The sequence below is a fragment of the Heterodontus francisci genome, chromosome 11 (genome assembly GCF_036365525.1).
Source record: "Heterodontus francisci isolate sHetFra1 chromosome 11, sHetFra1.hap1, whole genome shotgun sequence".
Taxonomy (NCBI): Eukaryota; Metazoa; Chordata; class Chondrichthyes; order Heterodontiformes; family Heterodontidae; genus Heterodontus; species Heterodontus francisci.
In genome coordinates this window covers 67,648,547-67,672,616 of record NC_090381.1, presented here as the reverse complement: position 1 = coordinate 67,672,616, position 24,070 = coordinate 67,648,547, and the positions used below count along the sequence as shown (strand labels likewise).

At 44.7% G+C, this 24,070-nt stretch overlaps 1 protein-coding gene across 5 annotated transcripts in view; it reads right to left on the bottom strand.

Annotated features, from left to right (window-relative positions):
- The window catches only part of LOC137375294 (inactive N-acetylated-alpha-linked acidic dipeptidase-like protein 2), a 1,073,632-nt gene that overhangs the window by 133,636 nt on the left and 915,926 nt on the right, over positions 1-24,070 (bottom strand). For all 5 annotated transcript variants that reach the window (XM_068042232.1, XM_068042235.1, XM_068042233.1 and 2 more), the window contains one exon: positions 19,103-19,198. In XM_068042232.1, coding sequence (XP_067898333.1) covers positions 19,103-19,198 — 96 coding nt within the window. The remainder of the gene's footprint in view (positions 1-19,102; positions 19,199-24,070) is intronic.

Here is a 24,070-nt window from a genome sequence, read left to right as displayed (position 1 = left end):
CACGCAGACACAGGGAGAACTAGCAAACTCCACACAGGCAGTACCCAGAATTGAACCCAGGTCGCTGGAGCTGTGAGGCTGCGGTGCTAACCACTGCGCCTCTTCTTAGAACAGGTTTCAGTTTCTATTAATTTGGAAATTATACATTTATTTTATTGAAGAACAATGCCATTATTGTGATATGTTATAACATGTTTTGTGCCTAATATGCCCAATTTAGGATATTAGACACAAAACATGCTGTAATGCTGCAAAATAAAATTATCATTTGAGGTTTCTTTCATCTTTTCATCTTTTTTGCTAAAGTGAGGCCCGCTAACCATCTGAACCCACAGCATACAAATATGGGGGTAAATTTCCGGAGGTGGTGGTGTGCTGGGTTGGGGAGAGGGGTGGGTATTCTCTTGCTTGTCTGTTGTAACTTCAATGGAAAAAATCTTAGAAAACTGCACAAACAAAAATTCACTCCCTATATACAAAAATGACTCAGGACTATATGGATATATAGTTTAACATCTTAAGTAAATTATTTTCACTTCTTTTTTGTTGATTAAATAACGTACTCTTAAAAATGACAATGTAGAGTCTGATGGGCATCTCGGTGGCGCTGTGGGTTCTGCACCAATCAGCTCTGTGCCAAAATAGAAACATAGAAAAGGTACAGCACATCAGAAGGCCATTCAACTCATTGTATCTGTGCTGGCTAAAAAAGAACTATCCAGTCTAAGCCCACTTTACAGCTCTTGGTCCGAAACCCTGTAGGTTACGGCACTTCAAGTGAATATCCAAGTATCTTTAGATTTGATGACGGTTTCTGTCTCTCCACCCTGTCAGGCAGTGAGTTCCAGACACCATCACCCTCTGGGTGAAAAATGTTCCCCTCAACTCCACTCTAATCCTTATGCCCAAATATGTCCCCTGGCTATTGAACTCTCTAAGGGAAATAGGTCCTTCTTATACACTCTACTTAGACCCTCATAATTTTATACACCTCAATTAATTACATCTCCCCTCAACCTTCTCTGTTCCAAAGAAAACAACCCTAGCCTATCCAAATTTTCCTCATAGCTAAAATGTCCAATTCCTTGCAACATCCTTGTAAATCTCCTCTGTACTGTCTCTAATGTGATCACATCCTTCCTGTAATGCAGTGACCAGAACTGTACACAGCACTCTAGCTGTGGCTTAACAAGTGTTTTACACAGTTTGAGCATAACCTCCTTGCTCTCATATTCTATGCCTTGGTTCATAAATGAAAGTATTCCATATGCCTTCTTAACCACCTTATCTACTTGTCCCGCTAACTTCTGGGATCTGTGAACATGCACTCCAAGGTCCCTCTGTTCCTTTAAACTTCACAGTAGTCTATCAGAATGGTAAGGTGTGGTTTTACAATATCCCACCATTTCAAGTTCTCAATCTTGACCAGGTAATTAGGGGAGGAAAATGTGGGACAAATCGTTTCTAATTGAGAGCTGCAGTGAAACAGCAGAAATATTACGTGGATTTGTCTTGCATACCTCTATGCAGCTGGTGACAGGGCATTGATGGAGGGCTGGATGGAATCTGACTACATGTCTTTTCACCCACAGGGGCTGTCACATGGTGTAGGAGCAATTTGAGGGAGGAAAGAAAATGGGAGGGGGTCGGTAGGGGGGGGTAGGAAGGACATATTTTTAAGATTAACCTTGGTTGCATGATAGTTACAAATCACTTCTAGAATAAATAGTTTAATGGGGCTGGGGTGAATTAAAATCTCCAAATCGGTGGAATTTTCATGTGCTTGTTAAACTTCAGGGCAATTTAAAGAAATTCAAGGTTGTTATTACCCTAATAAAATGGCTTTATTTTTATTAGAAATGTGAACACTTTTTATAAACTATCTTATTTGATTCATTTCCATTGTTCCGGAACAGCAACTTGCGTTTATATCCAATATAGTTCTTGTTTTAGGCTGTCATGGAACATGAAGCTACTGCAAGAACATAAAAACGGGAAATTCATGCAGTCTGCTATTGAAACAGTCAGCAGAAAATATTCTGGTGGGGCTCATTAGAGTCTCCGTCACCAAATAAGCATTGGCTCTTGCAGGACTAAGGTGACTTACTTTTTTATTCAGAAGAGCTCTTTGTACCACATAAGCTCAACAATAACTAATCACTTCACAATGTGTAGATTTAAAATGTTACCTGTTGTGTGTGTACACCTTTAAGAGGTGTGGCTACAAGATCATGTTAGTCATGTAAGAGCTACGATGTAACACACCACGTGATTCTGAGTGTTAAGCAGTCTTGAAGATATACCTGGACAGTCAACACCTCCATGTGTAGCTGTTCTTTCAGTATTCAATAAAGAGCCCACAATATTGCATTACTGATCCCATCTGGAGTGGTCAGTCTTTGTGTACAATCCATAGTTGCATAGAGGTTGAAGGAACACACAACATTACCAGAAAACATCAAATCAACAATTTAAGTTAAAATAATATTTGACACTAGGTGGCGCAGTGATGTAGAACATGGTCATTTATCCTCAGGAGACTTGCATTTCAATTCTGCCCACATTTATCTGTCAATATAATTAGAAGCTTTGTGTATAGCACACATCTACAAATCTGTACAACTCATAAAGACTATCACATGTATGAAGTACAAAAATCGTCCCTCAGTTTTCAATAACCAAATCTGCACAATTAACCATTCTGATTTTTTCAAGCAAATAGAAAATCTACCATAAATAGAACAAATGCAGCACAAACCCAACCTGATCAGTCACTGAAATCTTTTTCACAGCGGCCAATCAGTAATCAGCAACTGCCACATAATGAAGCGATCATATCACTTAAATGAGTTTTCCAAAATATTTTCCTTTTTCACACAGAACTGCAAATGGAGTTAAAAATAACGAACACCAAAAAGTGACATAATTCTGAGGAAAAATGATTGAGCTTATAAAATCTGCCATTTAGTGTTAGAAATATCTGGAAGATGTGAAAAAGGAAAATATTTTGGAAAACTCTTTTAAGTGATATGATCGGTTCATTATGTGGCAGTTGCTGATTACTGATTGGCCGCTGTGAAAAAGATTTCAGTGACTGATCAGGTTGGGTTTGTGCTGCACCTTCATTTGTTCTATTCATGGTCGATTTTCTATTTGCTTGAAAAAATCAGAATGGTTAATTGTGCAGATTTGGTTATTGAAAACTGAGGGATGATTTTTGTACTTCATACATGTGATAGTCTTTATGAGTTGTACAGATTTGTAGATGTGTGCTATACACAAAGCTTCTAATTATCTGGAAGATATTTCTGCAGAAAAGTCTGGCCGAGGGCCTGAGTTCTGGTTCAGTGCCACAGTTGATAATTGGGCTGGGGAGCTGCAGAGATACTGCTCCAGTTGACAAATTGGGCTGGATTTTGTTCCCAGCCCGACCTCGGGTTTGGTGGCTGGGGGTGGGGGGGTTGCAGAGGGGGGGGGGGGGGAGTTGCGCAGAATATTGCAGCAGCAGCAGCTGCCACGGAACCCAATGCTGGGATTGTCAGGCCTGATCTTCCCCGGGGTGGGGAAACTCCGTGGCGGCCTGTCTACCGCTCAACGACGGGACCCAACTTAGCATATTTCCATTTGCATGAATTAAAATCTAAACCACAGCAATCTTATTTAGTTCCCAATCCTCAGTGGTAGGAGCGGCACACATGTGCCTTCACTTTCCCGTCCAGGGAAAGCTGGCGCCACTAATGTGGGAAAGGGTGATCTCGGCACTCTGACGGGTGGGGGGGGGGGGGTGGTGGAGTAGGGGTGAACTCTGCACTCTGATGGGTATGGGGGGAAGGGGTGACTCTGCACTCTGATGGGTATGGGGGGGGGGGGAAAGGGGTGACTGCACTCTGATGGGCATTTGGGAGGGGGAAGGGGTGAACTCTCCACTCTAATGGGTGGGGGGGGAAGGGGTGAACTCTGCACTCTGACGGGGTGGGGGGGGGGGGGGAAGGGGTGAACTCTGCACTCTGATGGGTATGGTGGGGGGCAGGGATGAACTGCACTCTGACGGGTGGGGGGGGAAGGGGTGAACTCTGCACTCTGATGGGTGGGGGGGGGAAGGGGTGAACTCTGCACTCTGATGGGTATGGAGTGGGGGGGGAAGGGGTGACTGCACTCTGATGGTTATGGGGAGGGGAAGGGGTGACTCTGCACTCTGATGGGTATGGGGGAGGGGGAAGGGATGAACTCTGCACTCTGATGGCTATGGGGGGGAAGGGGTGACTCTGCACTCTGATGGGTATGGGGGGGTGGAAAGGGGTGACTCTGCACTCTGATGGGTATGGGGGGGGGAAAGGGGTGACTCTGCACTCTGATGGGTATGGGGGGGGGGAAGGGATGAACTCTGCACTCTGACGGGTGGGGGGTGAAGGGGTGAACTCTGCACTGATGGGTATGGGGAGGAGGGGTGACTCTGCACTCTGATGGGTATGGGGGAGGAAAGGTATGAACTCTGCACTCTGATGGGTATTGGGGGGGGAAGGGATGAACTCTGCACTCTGATGGGCATTTGGGGGAAAGGGGTGAACTCTGCACTCTGATGGGTATGGGGGGGGGGAAGCGGTGACTCTGCACTCTGATGGGTTTGGGGGGGAAGGGGTGACTCTGCACTCTGATGGGTATGGGGGTGGGGGGGGAAGGGGTGACTGCACTCTGATGGGTTTGGGGGGAAGGGGTGACTCTGCACTCTGATGGGTATGGGGGGGGGAAGGGGTGACTCTGCACTCTGATGGGTATGGGAGGAGGAAGGGGTGACTCTGCACTCTGATGGGTATGGGGGGGGGAAGGGGTGACTCTGCACTCTGATGGGAATTGGGGGGGGGGAAGGGGTGACTGCACTCTGATGGGTATGGGGGGAAAGGGTGACTCTGCACTCTGATGGGTATGGGGGGGGGAAGGGGTGACTCTGCACTCTGATGGGTATGGGAGGAGGAAGGGGTGACTCTGCACTCTGATGGGAATTGGGGGGGGGGAAGGGGTGACTGCACTCTGATGGGTATGGGGGGAAAGGGTGACTCTGCACTCTGATGGGTATGGGGGGGGGAAGGGGTGACTCTGCACTCTGATGGGTATGGGAGGAGGAAGGGGTGACTCTGCACTCTGACGGGTGGGGGGGGAAGGGGTGAACTCTGCACTCTGATGGGTATGGGGGCAAGGTATGAACTCTGCACTCTGATGGGTATGGGGGGGGAAAGGGATGAACTCTGCACTCTGATGGGTATGGGGGGGGGGAAGGGATGAACTCTGCACTCTGACGGGTGGGGGGTGAAGGGGTGAACTCTGCACTGATGGGTATGGGGAGGAGGGGTGACTCTGCACTCTGATGGGTATGGGGGAGGAAAGGTATGAACTCTGCACTCTGATGGGTATTGGGGGGGGAAGGGATGAACTCTGCACTCTGATGGGCATTTGGGGGAAAGGGGTGAACTCTGCACTCTGATGGGTATGGGGGGGGGGAAGCGGTGACTCTGCACTCTGATGGGTTTGGGGGGGAAGGGGTGACTCTGCACTCTGATGGGTATGGGGGTGGGGGGGGAAGGGGTGACTGCACTCTGATGGGTTTGGGGGGAAGGGGTGACTCTGCACTCTGATGGGTATGGGGGGCGGGAGGGGTGATTCTGTACTCTGATGGGAATTGGGGGGGGGGGAAGGGGTGACTGCACTCTGATGGGTATGGGGGGAAAGGGTGACTCTGCACTCTGATGGGTATGGGGGGGGGAAGGGGTGACTCTGCACTCTGATGGGTATGGGAGGAGGAAGGGGTGACTCTGCACTCTGACGGGTGGGGGGGGAAGGGGTGAACTCTGCACTCTGATGGGTATGGGGGCAAGGTATGAACTCTGCACTCTGATGGGTATGGGGGGGGAAAGGGATGAACTCTGCACTCTGATGGGTATGGGGTGGGGGGAAGGGGTGAACTCTGCATTCTGATAGGTATGGGGGGGAAAAGGGGGGAAATTTGCATTCTGATGGGTATTGGGGGGAAAGGGATGAACTTTTCACTCTGACGGGTGGTGGGGAAGGGGTGAACTCTGCATTATAGTATGCTGTTTGCAGGGCTGGCAGCCTTTTAAAAATGGCGCCAGCACCTGTTCCTTCAACAGGTGATGCTGTGAACCGTGTCGGCAAGGCAGGCCCTGTCCCATGATTGGGGGGAGGTGGGCGGCTCCCGTGAATATGTAAAATGGCCCCCCAGCATGGAATCACATTGGCGCGGTAGCGCGGGTCCCATGGGGGAATGCCACCATGTTTTGCGCCGGAATACAAAATCCAACCCATTGTGTGCATTTGCGAGTTTTTTTCTGTGAAATGATGGCACCCAGAATGGACACCAGAACCTGTGTCACATGACAATCTGGCAATAAAGTTACACAAGGCAACCCAACTGTGAGGCAAAAGTAGTGTAAAAATATTTCAATTTTAAAGTTTCTGAGCTAACTATTGTTAAAATATTACTCAAAATTCCTGAAAATAAGGGGGTTCAGTGAGGAAAGAACAAATAAAATGAATTGGGTCTTAAGTAGGTTTTCTAAACGATAGTTATAATATTTATAATAAATATGACCTATGCAGAATATATCTTTCAGCAGCAATGAGATCTGTAGTATTTAAACCTTGTATCAAGCATTCAATACATTGCTTCCATTGATTTGGTGCATTCTATTAATAAGCAAATTTTGCTTGCATTTACAATATAATGTGAGCATGGTAAGCACAAAAAATTGCACTCTAGTTTCAATACATGAATTGTCGTTCTTATGCATGGCAGAAACTGACAATAATCTGGCCCTCCCTCACTCAGGGAAACCAAAATGGAGGACAACATGAACATTTATATGTGCCATGGACTATGCTCTGCTGAGAATGGGTTACGGTATTTCTTTGTAACTGCCAAAGGCACTTTTCTTTGTATCTGACCCATGTACTACATTAACCAAATATACTTGAAAAATGTTCCTTTCCCCCAAAATTATATCCCTCACCTATAACATTAAAAAAAAAGTGTAAACTACTGCAAAATGTAGTCACTTTCCCATTGCCTGTTGCTCTGTGACATTTTTAAACCCCAATCTTCCTGGAGCATTTCTTGCCAAATCGGGGTGAGTAATAAATGCAGCTTTGCCAGCATCACCTACAACCCAAGAACAAATTAAATAAAAGATGTGACAAAAATGAAGCTTTATTGCCTAAGATTTAGAATGATGTTTGCCTCTTTAGTTATATCAGGCTAAGCGGGTAAAAAATAGTTTCACTGACAGGGATGACATCCCAGCTTAACATTTATGACGGCTTTTCCTCAGCTTTTCTATGCTTCAGTGCGAGGGAGCAGCTAAGCCTTTCAGGCCCAATACAAAGACCTTGTGATTAAAAACAGAAAATACTGGAAATACTGAACAGCATTTGTGGAGGAAGAAACAGGGTGGAATTTTATGTTCTCCCCGCAGCGGGTTTGGAGGTGGGAAGAGCATAAAATTGGGTGGGGTTGTTGATGGGGAAGTTCCTGCCATCATCCCACCTCTGCCAAAAATTAGTCAGGGGCGGGAAGGCCTTCTCACTGCACCACCAATTGAGGCCCTTAACTGGGCAATTAACCCCCAATTAAGGGCCTCTTCCCACCGCAGTCGCAATTAGCCATGCAGTAAGCGGCTCTGTCGCCGCGTGGGAAGCATGGCACAGAAAACCGTGAGGGCTGCTTTCCAGCTGCAGTGGGTTGGACAGGGGGGTAGGGGGGATCCTTGTTAAAAGGTACAGTTCCTGAACGAGGGACCCGGAATCTGGAAGGGGGGAGGGGTATCCGCTGAAGGCCACCCTCTGCCCATATTGCCTACTCCCCTACCCCCTCCCACACGACTCCCACCCCGCGAAACTCCTCTCACCCTCACCCACTTGCGGCCTGGTTCCAGCGACGCTCCTCAGCCTCCAGTAGGTGCATCTGCCAAAGCAGCTATCGCCTCCATGGTGGTACTGCAGCTGCTGGCCTCTGATTGACTGGCAGCTCTGCAGGGGCAGGTCTTCCGGCAACAGGATCCTTAATCCCATTGAAGGCCTGCTGCTATCCACTTAAATGCCTAATTAGCATTAAATTCAGCAGGCCTTTGATAGAAGAGGTGACGCGGAGATCTCAGCGTCGGTTTCTTCGGACATTGAGACCCCCACCGCCAGGATAAAATTCACCCCCCCCCCAGAATTAGCATTTCAGGTGAAAGGCCATTTCTCGCTTCACAGATGCTGCCTGACCTGCTGAGTATTTCCAGCATTTTTTGCTTTTATTTCAGATTTCCAGCATCTGCAGTATTTCGCCTTTGACAAAGATCTTGTGGTAATTTTTAAATAAAATTCAAACACTGGGCTGGATTTTGTTCCCAGCCCCGACATCAGGTTCCATAGCGGGGGTGGGGGTGGGGGGTGAGAGGTGCAGAAAATCGGAGCGGCTGCCACGGAACCCGACACTGGGATTGGCAGGCCCAATCTTCCTGACGGGGTGGAAACTCCCTGGTGGCCTCTCCACCGCTCTGCGATGAGACCCTGCTTTCCATATGCTAATTAGATGTTTGCATTAATTTAAATGTAACCCACATTGATCTTACCTCCAGTTCCCGATTTTCAGCGTAACGTGTGGCACTCACGTGCCTTCACTTTCCTGTCCAGGGAAAGCTGGCGCCACTGAGATGGGGAAGGGGCCAACTCTGCAGTATTTATACGGGGAAGGGAGGGGGGGAATGGTCAACTCTGCACTTTGTTGAACTGTCAGCAGGGCTGGCAGCCTTTTAAAAATGGCACCAGCACCTGCTTCTGCATCAGGTGACACTGTGAATGGTGTTGCCAATGCCGCCCCTGCCACGTGATTGGGGGTGGGGTGGCGGCCACCACGAAAATGCTAAGTGGTCGCCTGCCGCAGAATCGAGGCAGTGCGGGTACCGCGCATGGCAGCCACTATATTCTGCATCCACTGCCAGGACAACAAAATCCAGCCCACTGTTTCTTTTCTTTATTACGGCATAAATGTCACTTTAATTATATAAAGCGATGGATAGTAAACCCTGACTGGCTGCTGGTAACAACTTGAAAAATAATTTTGTCCAATTTGATTGGTACATATTATGGTAGCTGTTGGTCACAGATTGGTCCCTTTGAAAATTAAGTGATCTGATTGGTTGGCTTTATACGGTTTCTTCATTCATGATTGGTGGTAGGAGCTTTTACCAGCCTAATGACCATCAATGATAGTTGTTGTTTGTGATCATTAAAGTACTCGGGATGTAACACACCGAGTGTGATGCACACTTCAAATTAATGGAGAAATAGACACAGATTAGATGACAAAGGGCAGGATTTTGAGTTTTGGGTCAGGACCCCGATGGGGAGTCAAATGAGTAAAGGGGGAGTGGGGGGGGGGGCGTCACTATGTGGGAACAGTCATCCCAAAGTGATTTTCCCCAAATTGGCCAATTAGTGGCCAGAGGGTTGGCAGACCATCCAATTAAGGATGGCAGGCGGGCTCTCAAAGTTGGCAGGCCAATAGGAGACCCTCCAGAACTGAAAAAGCAGCAGCAGGCTGCCTTTTCAGGTAAAGGACAGAGAGGGTGCCTCCATCTTGAAGCGCTCTCCCTCCAACGTCTTAAACATTTGAATTAAAAAAATCCCCTCAGCAGCCAGGCCACCACTGTGGAGGGGGAAGGGAGGTCTGTGGCCGCAGTCGTGGCAAGACAGGTGGGGAGGGCCTCAAAGCCTGTCCAGAACACTGTCCCTTGGTCTGCTGCCAGGCAGCTGCCTCCTCTGGTCCCAAATGCTTTGGGAACCTGGAGGGCGACTGGAAAATTCCAGTCGGCCTCTAACAATATGCCTTAATAGGTTTTTAACCACCCTTAAATGGCGACCTGCCGCTTGCGGGCAGGTAGCTCTGCCAACTCCTATCCCCCTCTGGGAAAATGGCCCAAGGGCGGGATGGTGCTGGCAGGCCTGCCAGCGGCAGGAATTTTCACGCCACCCCCCACCACCCCCCCCGCACCCCACAACCAGGGCGAAAATCCTGCCCAAGCAGTCTAGAGTTTGGTGTGGAAGGAACCTAGCAACACAAAAAATCTCATCCCAAGAAATGCCTTTAATTTAGAATTTTTATCAGCTTAAACTATATAAAGTAGCATGAAAAATGTTTTCATTCTCATGGTTTTTTTTTTGCTATTCATGCCTCGCAGTTGTCTGTAAATGTTCTATCTGCTTGTCATGTGAAATGGTTTGCCACTGTGCACCATGCAAATATACAGATATCCATACACATGAGTTTCCTACCTGTTGACATTATTTCAGGCAATCACCATTGTTCAGTTAACAGCGATTTTCTGAGACTTATTCCTTTTTTATTAATATGGTATTTTAGTTAAAATGACATATAGTTTGCATATGTAGCACATGTACTAGATGCAAGACTTTTAATTATATAACAGACAGCAAGGCTCACCTAATAGTATAAGGATTCTTTGAAACAAATAATTTACTAATTTTCTGTTTCAGTTCAAACCTTCCAAGATATATGTCTACAGCCACAAAGATCCTATATTAATTAACCCATGGAGATTAGGTACAACAGAAGGCTATTGAACAAATTCATGAACCTATCTCAACTTTTGCTCTGATCATTTTTAAAAATTATTTTTAATGTCTGAAGAGAGTACAGATGTTAGCATTTCCAGATATGCACTCCTTTGGGGTAAGCAGAAGTTGGCAAATGAACTGAAGTTATTAAGCATTCATGATGCAGCCTCCAGGGTTTTTTTTTGTAAGAATTTGCCTAATCCTGAACAAAATCCTGTGCAATGCCTTTGTTTGTTTTACTTAGATGTTTACCTCATGCTTGGAGTCAAGATCCCTCCTATACACAAACCCTTGCCAACCACAAATTACAGTTTGACCTCATACACACAATATCTAATAATATAGCAAGCTTATGGGTCAAGTAGAAATCTGCATTACTGCATTTAGAGTACTGAATATATCAGAATTCCTCTAACTGCCTTCTAGGCTTTGGGAAGTGATGGGATTAGCACTTTATAAACTCATTCTCTTAGCGATACTGGACAACAACTTTGTGGTTCTTTGCCTATTCTCCCCCAGATTTTCCAGTCGTCCTCTTGATGATCTCAAGAAGTTTTGAACCAGACTGTTTGAGATGCATTTTTCATCCCTTTTGAAGTTTAACCACAAAGAAAATTAGATATGAATTTCGCACAATTGCATCTGGCTGTCAAATATCATGCTGGCTAGGTTTACCTCTCACACCCTTTAAGTTAAAATTCGGGAGGTAGGAAAACAAAATGTGACAACAGTGTCCTGCCCAATTCAATAGACTGATAATCCGCATAGCTAATAGGAAATATTTCCAAAAGCATCCATTTAAAAACATTAAATAAGCTGCAACCACTTAATAACCACAATTTCTTTTTATTAGTTCATGGGATGTGGGCGTCGTTGGCTAGGCCAGCATTTATTGCCCATCCCTAATTGCCCTTGAGAAGGTGGTGGTGAGCTGGATATTAATCCATTTGTCACCTAGTGCTAAAACCCCTTTGGACTCAATGGACTCTTTACAGAGTAAAGCAAGCAGATAAGCAAGATTGCAATTAAAAATTAACATAACCTTCCAATAGTTTCTAGGATCAATTACTTGGGTGGTTTGTGCAGTAATGATGTTACTTAAGGCATTTTAGTGTACCTCTACACTTTTGAATTTGCCACCCATATGCATCATGTTGTAAAATAATAAAAACAGATATCACATATTAAGCAGGTGCTTTTAACTGAATAACTCATATCTTAAGTTCCTGCTATTTTACAGATAGTTTAGAACTATTTCATTGTAGTATCATAAGACACCTTTAAGTAAGTGCTGAACAATTAAGTGATAAGAATGTATGAACCCAATAGTTGGTAAAGATATAATGGGCTACTAGTGCTCAAAAGGTTATTCTGTAAGTGAATAAGATTATGAAATTTAATTGTTTCCTTTTTACATTTAGATAACTTGAGAAAATTTGTAAAGGGTAGACACGAAGTGAGATTAGCTCAGTTATTTCTATTGTAAGATTAATAATATATTGTGAAGCGCTGGTTCTGCAAATAGGAATGTTTTCCCTCTTCAGTTTAATTTCTAGAATGGTACTAGGGCTGGATTCCAAAAATGGCAGACCGCCTGTGCAGGCTGCATGTCACAGAGCCGCTGCAATCTCAAGCGCAGCGATTCATTTAAGTAGACGGGGCGGAATACTGCCACCCCCCCCCCCCCCCCCCCCCAAATCACGTGGAGGGGCGGGCTGTCCGTCCCCGGCAATGGCGTCAGCTGCCTGTATGCAGGCGCTGACGCCATTTGTAAACAGCAGTCAATCCTGCTAGGATATTTAAATATTTAAAGACATATAGAATAAAATGAAATAAATACATTTCTTTGGTCCCTCTCCCATACCCCAATAACAATGAAATTAACTATTTGCCCTTTCTTCCCCCCAAAATACCTTTAACATCTGTCTTTCCCCACTCAAACTGTCCAAAGATTAAGGTACAACCCTCCCACATCCCCTACACCCATGATGTTTATTTGAACCCGTTTCCCTCCTCCCCGAACTGAGAAACTTACCCTCCCCACCAGTGTCGTGCCTCGTTTCCCTGGACGCGGATCTGAAGGTGTGGGAGTTCCAGCCGCCATGCCGCAGATTGCGGCAGGCCCGCAAGATTATAGGTAAGTGTATGTTAATGTATTAAATTAATTAGTTTGCATATGTTGATTGTGGTCCCATCCCCCAGTGGCAGGGGGGCCGCCATGGTGCCTCGCCGCCGCCGGGAGGATTGGGCTGGGCACAGCCGGTGTCGAGGTCTGTGGCGGGCCTCATCCTGAGCCATCTTCAGGCCTCCCCTTGCCACGGATCTCAAAGTCAAGGGCTGCTTAAAATACAGCCCACAGAATGCAACTTATGTCTCCTATCTCATGATTGAAGAATATGGTAGACAAGTAAAAGACCAGACTGAAGTTGAGAAAGTATAAATAAATTAATTTTTTTTATTTGTTCCCGGGATGTGGGCGTCGCTGGCTAGGTCAGCATTTATTGCCCATCCCTAATTGCCCTTGAGAAGGTGGTGATGAGCTGCCTTCTTGAACCGCTGCAGTCCATGTGGGATAGGTACACCCACAGTGCTGTTGGGAAGGGAGTTCCAGGATTTTGACCCAGCGACAGTGAAGGAACGGCGATATAGTTCCAGTCAGGGTGGTGTGTGACTTGCACGGGAACTTGCAGGTGGTGGTGTTCCCATGCGACTGCTGCTCTTGTCCTTCTTGGTGGTAGAGGTCAGGTGTTTGGAAGGTGTTGTCCAAGGAGCCTTGGATATTGCTGCAGTGCATCTTGTAGATGGTACCCACTGCTGCCATTGTTCATCGGTAGTGGAGGGAGTGAATGTTTATGCATGGGGTGCTAATCAAGCAGGCTGTTTTGCCCTGAATGATGCCGAGCTTCTTGAGTGTTGTTGGAGCTGCACCCATCCAGGCAAGTGGAGAGTATTCCATCACACTCCTGACTTGTGCCTTGTAGATGGTGGACAGGCTTTGGGGAGTCAAGAGGTGAGATACTTGCCTCAGGATTCCTAACCTCTGACCTGCTCTTGTAGCCACAGCATTTATGTGGCTTCTCCAGTTCAGCTTCTGGTCAATGGTAACCCCCAGGATGTTGATAGTTACCTTGCATTTAATCATTCATATCAGAATGCTAATTGTTTTTGTTACTTGTACTTCTAATTTACAATATATCAAACACCGAAATAATTACATAATCAACACTTAAGGGGATCACCAATCATAATGAACAGTATTCAGCCAATCAGCTTCTCAGCTCAGTTTGACTGAGCATGCAGTGACAAAAATTGTTGCATCTCACCATTTCACAATCCTAAATCACTCTATACTTACACTGCAAAGTTCCTTGTGACCTTTGCTGTGGTCTTTATTACTGGTTTAAACTGCAATGAATGTCCCGTGAGAGAGGTAAAATCTGTGCTGGAAAGCCTACAAGGGCTAATATCACCATTTTTAAACCACCATAAAAAGAATTGAAAGTAGTGACCTTATTTCTTTTTTGTGCAGTGTTCATCATTCATAGATACTATTGATATCCCAGGGAAACGCTGGTGTGGCAAACTTTCAGATTTTGGCAACTTCCTTCTCCTGGATGTTATGCATTTGTTAACATCAAAATTTACAGTTACAATGGGAAGAAACTAAATTTTTGTTCAACCTTTAACTTAATTACAGAACGTTGTAATTATTCATTAACAGCTGTTGAGTGATTCATTCACATAGCTATTGTCATTTTGACTTTTCATTCACCTGAAAAATATTTTCCAATGCAAGAGTATTTACCTGCTACCTACAAATAAACTATATTTTAATACCTATGGCTGTATTTTTAAAAAATCCTCATGAAAGGGTAACCAGCAAAATGATTTAAAATGGATACTTCACAGTGTAACAGACAGATACAATAATGTTCTTATACCTAATTTTTTTTAGACCCCTACTAGAATGAAGCCATATAATACAACAAAGGTCTTCTCAGAAGGAAGGCAGACCAATTGATGAAAGTAAATAAAACTGAGTTTCCAATAATAGTTAAGACACAACACCAAAATAATTGGACACTTGTCGACCCGGATTCCAGTGGACTCAGGACCTGGTGTAATATCATTATTCAGGGGCATCAAAATTAATACTTAGAATTTTCTGTGGTAGATTATAAGATTAATTTGAACTTTCTGGGATGGAAGAAAATCTATCACCTTTAGTTTTGTGTTGTGATCTAGTGAAAAATGGAAAATGCTGTCTTCCACCCAATGGACGATCATAATAAGGGAATGAGGTGATACATTTATATAAACTAGTCACCTGTCTAAAAATGCGTGCTGGTTCTGTGACAAATGAGCTGCCAAATTGGGTCTGGAGGCCAAACAATCAGTGTCTGACATAGACTAGCAAACAGTTTTTAGGTTTTAATAAACAGATGAGTCAGATCCTGACTATATTTACTGTCGCTCCAACATAGACATAACACCACCAAATTCAGGATCCGCATGGATGAAAGAAGTTCAGGAGTAAATAGGAGAAATCGCTCATTGCCCAATGTTAGGGAAGCAAGCAACAATGAGCAACTCAGATCAGGAGAGTCTATGAACTTCAGAGACTTCTACTGATTTCCAAACAAAAAATAATAAGGTCTGCCAGGAGCATTAAAAAGAGTTTTCTTTGTGATTGAATATAGAGTTTGTACTTGGGTGTCAATGATAAATTTATATCACAATTTTATTTAAATCTATGTATCAGAACAATTAAAAATGGTCCACAAGTTTTACTAATGTTTATCAACAATTAGCTCCTGGTTTCTGACAGGATATACAGATCTAAAAACAAAGATTGATGGTCCTACATTATCTGTTTAGTTGGCGGTTCTGTGCATATACCTAAAAGCATTTCAGATTGTTTTGTATGATTTTTATCATTTGTAATCCATTGTTAAAATCTTTCAATCTGTCTATTTAGATTATTTCTACTTTACCTAGTTAAATCTAATGGGTTACAAATAATGGCAATTTCCTTAATAAAGGCATCTGTAATCATAGCTTTGTATAGAATTTAGTATTCTGTATACTTTATAGGCAACTTGATTATGTGATGTGATCTTTTCTGCATTTTCTCCAGGGCTTCAATATCCTTAATGTAGTATGGAGCCCAGAACTACACATAGTACTCTGTGTCATCTAACCAGGGTTTGATATAGATTAGTTCCCTGCTTTTATATTTTATTCCTCTAGAAATGAATCCAAGTGCTTTGTTTGCATTCTTTGTGGTCTTCTCAACTGGTGTTGCTATTTTTATTAATTTATGTATCTGCATTCCCTTTCTTTGCTCCTCTATAGCATTTAGTTTCTTAACTTCCAAAGATCTCTATAAAAAAAAAATTAAATGGCCTCTTTGTTCTTCCTACCAAAATGAACCACCTCACATTTTGTGATATTGAATTTAACTTGCCATTTATTGCCCAATTTGCATCTTCCTGGATTTTAGTGCAGTCCTTCCATTATTAGCTGTACCACTCAATTTTTTTATTCATTCATGGGATGTGGGCATCGCTGGCTAGGCTGGCATTTATTGCCCAACCCTAATTGCCATTGAGAAATTGAGAAGGTGGTGGTGAGCTGCCTTCTTAAACCACTGTAGTACTTAGGGTATAGGTAAACCCACAGTGCTGTTAGGAAAAGAGTTCTTGGGTTTTGACCCAGCGACACTGAAACAACAGCGATATAGTTCCAAGTCAGGATGGTGTGTGGCTTGGAGGGGATTCTGAAGCTGGTGGTGTTCCCATGCATCTGCTGCCCTTGTCCTTCTAGGTGGTAGAGGTCGTGGGTTTGGAAGGTGCTGTCGAAGGAGCCTTGGTGAATTGTTGCAGTGCATCTTGTAGGTGGTACACACTGCTGCCACTGTGCGTCGGTGGTAAAGGGAGTGAATGTTGAAGGTGGTGGATTGGGTACCAGTCAAGTGGGCTGCTTTGTCCTGGATGGTGTTAAGCTTCTTGAATGTTGTTGGAGCTGCACCCAACCAGGCAAATGGAGAATATTCCATCACACTGCTGATTTGTGCCTTGTAGATGGTGGACAAGCATTGGGGAGAAAGGAAGTGAGTTACTCGGTGCAGAATTCCTAGCCTTTGACCTGTTCTTGTAGCCACAGAATTTATGTGGCTGGTCCAGTTCAGTTTCTGGTTATTGGTGCCCCCCAGGATGTTGATAGTGGGAGATTCAGCGATCATAATGCTATTGAACATCAAGATGAGATGGTTAGATTCTCTCTTGTTTGAGATGGTCATTGCCTGGCACTTGTGTGGCATGAGTGCTACTTGCCACTTATCAGCCCAAGCCTGGATGTTGTCCAGGTCTTGCTGCATCTGGACACGGACTGCTTCAGTATCTGAGTTGTCGCGAATGGTACCGAACATTGTGCAATCATCAGCGAACGTCCTCACTTCTGACCTTATGACTGAAGGAAGGACATTGATGAAGCAGCTGAAGATGGTTGGGCCTAGGACACTACCCAGAGAAATTCCTGCAGATACATACTACTGACTTATCTGACAGTTAAATTGCATGATTAATTTTCAGATCTTATAGGGCATTTTTTCCTCTCAACTAATCTTGACAAAAAAATACTGGTGCAATTAGACGGAAGATTGTTGGTTTAAGTCTGCTTCAGGTACTTTATCACAAAATTTTACGTTAACACTCCAGTGCAGGACTGCGGGAGTGCTGCATTGTCGGAGGTGTCATCTTTCTTATAAGATGTTAAATCAAGGTCCTGTCTGTTCTCGCAAGTGGACGTAAATGATCCCATGTCAGTGTCCTGGACAATATTTATTCCGCGATTAATAACACTAACAAAATATTATCTGGTCATTATCTCACTGCTGTTTGTTGAAGCTTGCAGTGCTCAAATTAGCTGCTGTGTTTTCTACATTACAACAGTGACTACACTTCAAAAGTACTTCATTGGTTGGAAAGTGCTTTGTGATGTCCTGAGGTCATGAAAGGTGCTATATCAATGCACGTCTTTCTTTCTTTCAATACCACTAATAGACTATTCATCTGTTTGTGGTGTTGCTCCAAGTATTGCTCCTATCCGAAATTAGGGAATATTTCAGCAATCAGTCTTTTTTTGTACATCATTCTATTAAAGAGGCAATCAAAGCCCTTACTTCCATACACCTAATTGCAGACACTTCAGCAATGACCACTAGCTGTAACAGCAGAGACAAGTAAAGCATTACCAAACTGGTGGCATCCCTATGGTACAATGTAATATTGACTATATCAATTCATGCACCTACCAACAACCCTATGGTATTCTGCAAACTGGTAAACAGAATGAAACTAATGTCAGAAAATAATACATATCAATGCATGGAACACAGACAAGGGAGATGCTCAAGTATGCTTTCATTGTGAGGGGGCCATAATGCAGCTCTTCGATTAAGACAATTGGTGGTGTTGATCACTGTCACGTTTTGGGATTTCAGATTATGTTGCCATGAAGGAACTTGGTGTATTATATGTTAAAAATGCTACTATTGAATGAAATTTAGCTCGTGATTAAATCCTTTGATTACATTTACAGGACAATTGGGGTGGCAGATGTAGGTTTGAAATATGACATCTTGATCAGCATTGCTGGAGATAATAAAAATAATTTCATCATTCTACTTATTGTTCACATTCAGTGCTGCTGTGGCAATGATGTTCAGCTAACAATGGAGTCAGGCTTTTTAAAAGACAGGAAACCGTGAAACCTTGAGGTAGTAAGACAGTGAAGTGCGACAAGAAATATGGAATAAAGGAGAGAGGTGTTCGAAAATTAGTTTTAAGTCAAACAAAAACACATGCTGAAGTGGTGTAGAGTACCTTTTTCGTTATTTTATATCATTATGCAAAGGCAAGTTATATTGTGGAAAAAATTGAATCTGATTGTAACTGGTGTTCTGTATGCCTAATTGATGGGAAATAAAGCAGCTCAATGATTCGAATCAAGTGTTTATTCAGCTTGCCTTGAGAAAAAGTGAAGAAATCTATGTGCAAAACACATGAATATCCAATCCAGATCGCAAGGGAATACAATTATTACATTCCTGGGTTATACTATCATACAAGTGGACATGGCAGAACGTGAGCCAACCCATTTAAAAGTAAAATGCTCAGATCGTTTAAGGGAGTGACTACTGCCTCTGAACCCAAGAAATGATTTACACAGACTTGGGTTTAAACAATCACTTTTAAAAATGAAACATGCTAATCAAGGAGCCTAAAAACGAAAGCAAATATTATTGCACTGTTCATCACCCATGTGCATCAAATACCCACAATTCATCTTAATAATGATACACTGCTACATTAAAGAAACAAATACTTTACAAGTTCATATGGGTGAGTTACATGCACGGAATAAAACTCTAGTCTTTTAGCTTCCAGAGCGTGAGAAAACTTCTTACCTTAGCAACAGTTTCGTGAAGATTAAAGGAGAGATCTAAGGCCTCCACCATTGATGCATCATGAACTAGAAGTGCTTCAGACAGAAATCCTGGTCCCTATGAAAAAGCAGAAACAAATACAGCTGAGATCGTGCAATTAATGTTTTGTTTGAATTTGCATATTATTTGTAATGCAAAACAGTGATACCCCATTATATACTTCTACAAATATGGAAAGTGCTTTATGGAGAGTTCAATACACAGTTTTGCAGCATACATCAAAAATTAGGAGGATCACCCTACCTTTAATTTCATGAGGGATAGCAATCTATTTCCCAAGCAGAATGGAAAGGGAAAGATAAATATAAAGCAGCTCTTTTTCTCTGATTTGACAATCTAGAGTGTATACATGTGTAACATTGCCTAAATATAACATAAAAGCTACTCTGATGTCAAAAAGGCATTAAAGGTGCTTCATAAAAATATTAGAATGATGTCAAGACAAATTGAAAACTTTATATAGTTGTCATACTTATTGAGACAATGCTACATGAGACAAATTTTATGGAAAAACACAGATTTTTGGACCCCGTTTCAAGGGCCTGAATTTTCAATCCGGGGTTGGGAAACCGACGCCCAGAACATTTCCAGGTCCCGATCCCAGATCGCGTGAGCGTCAGTGATGCACCGCGATTTTAAAATGCAAAGGGCTTAATTGGCCCAGGGATGAGTTTGGCACCCAATTAGCAGCACTGGGAGCGGCCTGGAGACGGAAGCTAGAAGCGGAGGGCCCTTTGAAAAGGCGAGTGGCAGCCATGACAGGGCTTGCCATTCGCTGAGGAGATGGCACAAGAGGGTTTGCAGTGGGCCAGCATTGGCATGGGCAGGAGACCCCAAGGTTCTCAGATGCCTCTCTTGAGGAGTCAACCGAAGCAGTTGCTGAGAGGCGAGAGATATTATTCCCTATGTCCAGCAGAACAAATCCACCCAGAGACTCTAAAATGGCCTGGATGGAGGTGGCGACAGAGGTTAGCAGTAGAGGAGTGACCAGAAGGTCATGGATCCAGTGTCCAAAAAGATTTAATGACCTGATAAGGTCTGGCAAGGTGAGTGGCAAGTGACACCCAGGTGACAGGTCTCCAACTCGGTATACACCAGTATGCACACAAGCTGAGCAGACTGCGTTCTCCCTAACATTGTCAGATCAAGTGGTCAGCTGTATCACTGAGAAGTCAGCCACCCTCACATATGGGGCACAACTGAGAAGTGGGCATCACTGAGGAGTGCAACATCTCTTGTCAACATCATGCTGTAATGGGAGAGGGTGGCCAGGCCAGTCATACATCATTCCTCATCCTGCAGGAAAAGGGAGCTCACAACAGCCGTGCGATATCTCATATGGATGGTGGTGTGGCGGACCTGCACAATCTGACAGCCATGGAAGAGGCGGAGGTGGACATTGGGAGGATGTCTTCATGGCAGGCCATGGGTAATGGCAAGATGGGAAGCCATGAAGAGCACAGTCATTTGATTGCTCTGCCTTCATGGAGGCAAACAATGTCCATTGCAGGCTGTGGCTCCTTGACTGCTGTCATCTACTGAATAGGTTGGGCTGATGCACCTGCTGAGTAGCCCGAGTTCACATCACCACCTTCTTGTGTTCCCAACAGGACCAGTAGTGGAGAGAGGTCAGAGCATCCCAACACAGTAGTCGCCAGCCTCCTTGGTGGGGAGAGATGTTGCAGAGACTGCACTGTCACATCATTTCTCCACACCTTCCATCCAGTGCAAAGACACTCAACTTGGAAGGGCCGAAATCAAGATTACAACGGGAGCACTGGGTGAGCCGCACGTCACGAGTGAGCAGGAGGAGAAGAGCAAGGCAGAGTCAGCTGTGGGCAGTCCCCTTCTGAGGACAGATACAGCCATGCTTCGATACATGTAAATGCTAGGCTTCAGGTGTCACACACAAGGAGGGTTTTTCTGGAGATGAGTTCCTATATGTTGGCGATCCCTGAGGCATTGCAGAGCCATGGGCAATGGAGGAGTCCATGCAGCACATCTGCACCATAATGACTCAGGGATTTGAGCACATGAGCTCCTCCATGAGGGAGTGGCCAACCTCTCGGAGAGCTATAATGCAGCACCACTCTCAGTGGATGCAGGAGCAGCACGCTGACATGCACAGGAAGAGTGAGACTCCCGGCAGCATGGATGCTCAATGTCGCTGATGGCGCAGAGATGCTTGAAATGGATGCCAGCTGCATCCCAGCCGGTGGCCTCATCCATAGGATAGGAAGTCATAGGAACATAGGAGCAGGAGCAGGCTATTCAGCCCATCGAGCCTGCTCTACCATTCAATACGATCATGGCTGATCATCCACTTCAATGCCTTTTTCCCATACTATCCCATATCCCTTTATGTCACTGGTATTTAGAAATCTGTCAATCTCTGCTTTAAACATACTCAATGACTGAGCTTTCACAGCCTTCTGGGGCAGAGAATTCCAAAGATTCACAACCCTCTGAGTAAAGAAATTTCTCTTAATCACGGTCCTACGTGCCTTATTTTGAAACTGTGTCCTCTGGTTCTAGACTCCCCAACCAGGGGAAACATCTTACCTGCATCTACCCTGTCTTTCTCTTTAAGTATTTTGTAGGTTTCAATGAGATCACCTCTCATTCTTCGAAAATCTAGAGAATACAGGCCCCGTTTCGCCAATCTCTCTTCATAGGACAGTCCCGCCATCCCGGGAACAAGTCTGGTGAATCTTCTTTGCACTCCCTCTATGGCAATAATATCCTTTCTAAGGTAAGGGCACCAAACCTTCACACAGTACTCCAGGTGCAGTCGAACCAAGGTTCATACCATTAGCTTTCCTAATTGCTTGCTGCATCTGCATGTTAGCTTTTAGTGACTTATTGACAAGGACACCCAGGTCCCTTTGTACATCTACACTTTCTAACCTCTTACCATTTAACAAATACTCTGCAAATCTATTCCTCCTACCAAACTAGATAATCTCACATTTTTCCACATTATAATCCATCTGCTATGTTCTTGCCCACTCACTAAGTCTGTCCAAATCCCCTTGAAGCTGTTTTGCATCTTCCTCAGAACACACACTTCCACCTAGTTTTGTGTCATCTGCCAACTTGGAAAGATTATAGTTGGTCGCCACATCCAAATCATCCAGCTTGCAAGAGTGCCATGAAAGGGCTGAGGCAGTCAAAGAGGCTGATGAGGGGGGCCACCCCTCAGAGGGCACCGGCGTCATCCCTTGTCTCCTCAGCCCCTCTGACTGAGGAACCATCCATGCTGTAAGGCCCTGTGACAGAGGCTGCCCCTACAATGATCCAGGTGCAGCAGCCTGTGGAGCAGTCCCCATGGGCATCTCCATGACGAGGACGAGAGCCAAGGACATCTTAACCACGAGCAGAGACAATGAAGCAGGCTGCCTCCAGCTGGTCCTAAGCCACAGGGGGAGCATCTCTTGGAGTGGGCGGGAAGGCAAGACACCATGTTGTTTTTTTGCACTTTCTGGGTCACCTGGGTGAGGTCCGTGCAATTTGTTTTGTCATTTATTTCACTTTTAATAATACTAATTGCTTGTGATCTTGAACAGACTTGTGTGTTATTAATAGTTAATGTCAAATGTAAAATGCAGGTTAAGGGGCAGGGGGGCCTAGGTCTGGTGAAGTTCTATGGTCTGTGATGTGGGAGGATATTGATGGTGGAGACCTCACTCTTAATGTTTTTGGTTGGTAATGGGATTCCTAAGGTGTGAGTGCTTGTTGGATCATGCAGGATGATTTAGAGTCATCTGTCACAAAGATTAGCAAATTCATGGGAACACCACCACCTGCAAGTTCCCCTCCAAGCCACACACCATCCTGACTTGGAACTATATTGTCATTCCTTCGCTGTCGCTGGGTCAAAATCCTGGAACTCCCTTCCTAACAGCACTGTAGGTGTACCTACCCCACATGGACTGCAGCGGTTAAAGAATTACAGCAATTACAGATGGGCAATAAATGCTGGCGTAGCCAGCGACGCCCACATCCCAGGAATGAATATAAAATAGGGCTGAGAGACGCTCAAGTGAAATGTTGCTGAATGAGCACACCCTTGTGGCCAAGCCACCCTGCTGATCGCCGTGAGCCCTGGACCACCTCAGTGATATTTCTCCAATGTCTGAGCATTGGGCTCCTCTGTAGCACCCTCTTTGTCCTCTTTTCTTCTTCCTCCACCCTGTCCTCCTCTGAGGAAGAGTGGCATACCAGGTCCTCCTCTTCATCCAGCTCCAGTCCTCTTTGTATAATCATGTATAGTCAAGTGACCACAATATGAGATACTCTGGCTGGCTTGTACTGGAGGGTCAGTCAAGGCAATGGAAGCACATGTTCAAGATGCCAACAGTCTGTTCAATGTGGGTTCGTGTTAGTAGATGGCTCTGGTTGTAGCATCTCTCTCCATCTGTGTCTGGGTACTAGACAGGTGTCAGGAACCACTTCTTCAAGGGATAGCCCTTGTCCCCAGCAGCCACCCACAGAGTCTGGATGCTGGCCTGAAGATGTACGGCATCTGGGACTCTCACAGGATGAAGGCATCATGACAGCTGCTGGGAACTGGGTGTACAGCTGCAAAATGCGCTTCTTGTGGTCACAGACCAGGCTAACAATTAACATTGAGGATGGGGATATTTGTGGAGTCACCTCCTCCAGTTAGTTGTTTAATTGTCCACCACCATTCACGGCTGGATGTGGCAGGACTGCAGAGCTTAGATCTGATCCGTTGGTTATGGGATCGCTTAGCTCTGTCGCTTGCTGCTTACAGTTTGGCACGCAGATAAGTCCTGTGTTGTAGCTTCACCTGGTTGACACCTCATTTTGAGGTATGCCTGGTGCTGCTCCTGGCATGCCCTCCTGCACTCTTCATTGAACCAGGGTTGATCTCCTGGCTTGTTGGTCATCGTAGAGTGGGGATAT